The sequence below is a fragment of the Rhagoletis zephyria genome, unplaced genomic scaffold (genome assembly GCF_001687245.7).
Source record: "Rhagoletis zephyria isolate East Lansing unplaced genomic scaffold, Rhagoletis_zephyria_1.1 Rzeph_scaffold_01802, whole genome shotgun sequence".
NCBI classification, from domain to species: domain Eukaryota; kingdom Metazoa; phylum Arthropoda; class Insecta; order Diptera; family Tephritidae; genus Rhagoletis; species Rhagoletis zephyria.
Window position 1 is genome coordinate 101,668 of NW_016158886.1, and position 4,292 is coordinate 105,959.

At 38.1% G+C, this 4,292-nt stretch overlaps 1 protein-coding gene and 1 long non-coding RNA gene across 2 annotated transcripts in view; one reads left to right on the forward strand and one right to left on the reverse strand.

Annotated features, from left to right (window-relative positions):
- Window positions 1–4,009, reverse strand: part of LOC108365212 (uncharacterized) — a 15,110-nt gene extending 11,101 nt beyond the window's left edge. Inside the window, exon 1 of the long non-coding RNA XR_001847892.1 lies at window positions 3,850–4,009. This is a non-coding gene — a long non-coding RNA (uncharacterized LOC108365212). The remainder of the gene's footprint in view (window positions 1–3,849) is intronic.
- On the forward strand, window positions 1,087–3,899 carry LOC108365210 (protein regulator of cytokinesis 1-like). The gene is made up of 4 exons (XM_017619195.1): window positions 1,087–1,414; window positions 1,475–2,072; window positions 2,167–3,552; window positions 3,653–3,899. The coding sequence occupies exons 2-4, from the start codon at window positions 1,500–1,502 to the stop codon at window positions 3,788–3,790; spliced, it is 2,097 nt and encodes a 698-aa protein (XP_017474684.1). The 5' UTR covers window positions 1,087–1,414; window positions 1,475–1,499; the 3' UTR covers window positions 3,791–3,899.
- Window positions 4,010–4,292: the final 283 nt, after the last annotated feature.

Genomic DNA, 4,292 nt, shown 5'->3' on the forward strand with positions numbered 1-4,292 from the left:
TTTAAACAACGCAAACATCGCATTACTTGCGGATATGCTTGTTTGAATGCGGTGCACCGCATTATACGAGTGTAAGTGAAATAAAAATGAATTGAATTAAAATAAAATAAATATTACATATTTTGTGTATTTAAATTTGACTAATTGTTCATATTTATTAATTTATTGTAACATGCATACATACAAACTCTGTAGTCAACTGTAGCTATAAAATGCTCTTATAATGCGGTGCATCGCATTCAGCCAAGCATATCCGGAAATAATGCGATGTTTGCGATGTTTAAACGACCGCTCATACCACCACATAGCCGAAGTCGACATGAAAATGCGGTACCACAATATGCAGTAACGACGCTTTGGTCATGCAAGTCATCGCAAACACGAACGCGACAAAAAATGCGATGCACACAAATATCGCATTGCTTGCGGTGGCGGTTATACTTACACCGCATTGTTTGCGAGTATACTTGATGTCTCGAAAAAGGCACCGCATGCTGATCACTGATGTGAACCCTGAGAATAAGGGCCGGTTTTTCAATGTCTGGTTATCACAACTTGCCGGTTAAACATCATTATCGACGTTTTCGACATCATGCATATAACATGTGNAGGGCCGTTTGCACCATGTCTAGTTAACGCTAACTGGAGGTACATCCTTCAGTTAAGCACGTTAACTGCTTTATCGATCACATGTTATATGATGGGTGTCGATAACGCCGATAAAGATGTTTAACTGGGAGTTAGAATTAACTAGACATGGTGCAAACGGCCCTTAAGCAGTGTTTGCATTATTCAACTTTGCGTTCAACAATTGCGTTCCTCAACGCAGGGTTGCACGAAAAAAAGAGTTGAATGGCTAAATGTTGGCTGGCGACCAACTTTGTTGAAAGCGATTAGTTGAAAGGCCATTCAACCAAAAGTTGGATGCAAAGATGAACAATGCAAACACATTTTTATGGCGAATATTTTGATGTTTTTTTCATATTTTGATATTTTTAGCCATTTAACTTTTTTTCGTGCAACCCTGCGCTGAGTTGAACGCAAATGTTGAACGCAAAGTTGAACAATGCAAACACACTTTAATTGTCTGTCATTCTAGTGTGAAACAGCCCAATGGCATGATTTTATCGTTATACAACCCTGCCTATATCGATTAGTCTAGTGACATCATCATATTTCAAATCAAATTTACAACTGAAAACTCGTAAATACATATATGTGCTAAATTTCATCGCTTTGTATAATTTCGTGGTAGATGCAAGTGTTTTGTAGACTCGATTCGACATAAACTTGTCAACACAATCTGTCTAACATAGTTTCAGGCTAAAGAAGAATCAAAGCTCGGAGGGATAGCTTGACTATCAAGCCCTTGTCAGTCCCTCAAATCCAAAAAATAATTATTATAATAAGTGTAGTATGTTCATAATTAAAATGTGTATGAATCCGATGTTAAAAACTACTTTTATCATTTCAGTGCTAACGGGAAAAGATCGCATAAAATGGCTGACTTCGAGGAGGAGAATTTGGTGCTGCAGAGGCTCACAGCCGAAAATGTGAAAGAGCTCGCCTCCATATGGACGGAAATGTTTGACGAAGAAATGTGCTTGTATAACTTCAAGAAACTCAAAGAGCATGTTAAGACATTTTTTACAGAATTAAAAGAAGAATCAATTCAAAGGAAAGAGCTAATACAGAATGAGGTGGAGGAACTACGAAATGAAGCGGATACGTTGTGTCGTTTATTGAAAACAAAAGTACAATTGCCAAGAATGGATGACAGAAATGTGCCTTTGTTGATTCTACAGTCGAATATGGATAAAAGCTTAACTGAATTACGTGAACAATTGCGACGGCGGCGTGAAGAAATTTGCGAACTACTACTTGAACAGGAGGGTTTGTGTGAGGAATTAGGTGAAGCACCGCGGCCTCTTTTAGCAGATCCATTGCCTTCAGAAGAAGAAATAATGGAATTTCGCAGTCATTTAGATCAACTGAAGGTGGAACGTATGGAACGTTTGAATGAGATGTCACTATTGCGTAGGGAAATAAAAAATTATTTAAACACTTTAGAGGCGCAAGTTAACACAGATGCAGATGATCGACTTCTAAATCATAGACAAATTAANGTTGCGTAGGGAAATAAAAAATTATTTAAACACTTTAGAGGCACAAGTTAACACAGATGCAGATGATCGACTTCTAAATCATAGACAAATTAAATTGAATGATGAAACTTTCACAGCGCTCAGACGAATGGCGGAGTTGTACGGCTCTCGTGTGCATGCATTGTCGGAGCGTATCGTTGGTATGCGCAAGAAATTAGAATCTCTTTGGGGCCGTTTAAAAACATCACCGAATACACGAAATAAATTTAAAAGATACACAGAATTCAATCAACGCACATACAGTGTACTCAAGGAAGAATTACACCGTTGTGAATCATTACAAAGCCAGAATATCAAAGAATGCCTTCAACAAATACGTGCGGAGATTGTAGATTTATGGAATAAAACATTAAAATCTGAAACAGAACGAAATCGCTTTTCCAACTTTAACAGCAATTGTTACACAGAAGATCTATTGGTATTGCATGAAATCGAGCTAGAAGATCTAAAACGGTTCTATGAAAATAATCGTCAAATATTTGAATTGTTTGATAATCGAAAATTATTATGGGACCGAATGGAAGCCTTGGAGGCCAAGGCCTGCGATCCTGGACGCTACAACAATAGAGGTGGACAATTGTTGAAAGAGGAGAGAGAACGAAAAACTATTGCAACCAAGCTACCGAAAATTGAGCAACAAATTAAAGAATTAGTATTGGCATATGAAGAACAGGAGCATCAAGAATTTCGTGTACATGGCGAAAATATTCTGGAGTTGATGGGGAAAGAGTGGGAGAAAAAACGGCAAGAAAAGGAAAAAATTAGTAGTGCACGTAAAAATGCCCAAACCCCTCATTCTGTAACTACTCGCACACCCATTTCAGCAAAGAACGGTTCGTTGATTTCTATGCGTAAAACTCCGTCTCATACCAACTTGTCAACTGTTCCATCATCTGCATCTGCGAGTTCTGCGAAAAAACGTAAACTAAACCAAAATGAAAGGGATGCACCATTGGCTAAAAGAAGTTTGATATTCCCAGTTAATAGTCCCAACATTTTCCCGAAACCAATGATGAAATCATGTAATACCGCTTCGTCTGCCGTTGGATCGAAGTTACCGACCAAGTCTCCGTTCAAATCTCCACTAAAGAAAACTCGCGTCATTGCAACCACGATTCGTCGTAGATCTGGACGTCAAAGTTCAGGTAGCAAAAAGCGCACTTCTTTGGGCAAGAGTGCTAAAATGAAAACCTTTGTTGCACCGAAAGTTCTCAATAATGATAGATCGAAATGTAATACAGATGAGGGTACGGATGACGCCTATGAATCTTTTCAAAAAAGCATTGATCCAGATTCACGTTCTTCAATACTACACTCGGCGATTGCGCATACAACTTCGACATCGAATGCGTCGACTCGCTCTAAGCGACATCACAACGAAAATCGAGTTATACATTTGCCTAATCCCCGCTCCGGAATACGCTATCAATATACTCCGNGCGATTGCGCATACAACTTCGACATCGAATGCGTCGACTCGCTCTAAGCGACATCACAACGAAAATCGAGTTATACATTTGCCTAATCCCCGCTCCGGAATACGCTATCAATATACTCCGCCCAAAATGTCACCTGCCAGCAACAGCCGAAAGCTAACCACAAAGAATCTACCTATAATGATTTAAGCTATCATAACAGATTTTTTACAGTTACAGTATAGTTTTTGTTTTGTCCGAATACTTACTTTTAGTTCATGACTTCAATATACATACATACATATGTTTTCGCTGACAATATTGTATTTCGCATTTTTATGGAAGACTTATATTCAACTAGATCGCCCTCACCCGCTTCGCTGGGTGTATGAAATTTTTACATGCTCCATTGAGTAAAATTTACTTCAAGAAAACTCAATTCAAAAACAGGATGTTTAATATTTGTTTAACTACATTCCANTACATACATACATATGTTTTCGCTGACAATATTGTATTTCGCATTTTTATGGAAGACTTATATTCAACTAGATCGCCCTCACCCGCTTCGCTGGGTGTATGAAATTTTTACATGCTCCATTGAGTAAAATTTACTTCAAGAAAACTCAATTCAAAAACAGGATGTTTAATATTTGTTTAACTACATTCCATGATAAAAACATAGCAAGGTAGAACCGTTCTCTCAAGTTGT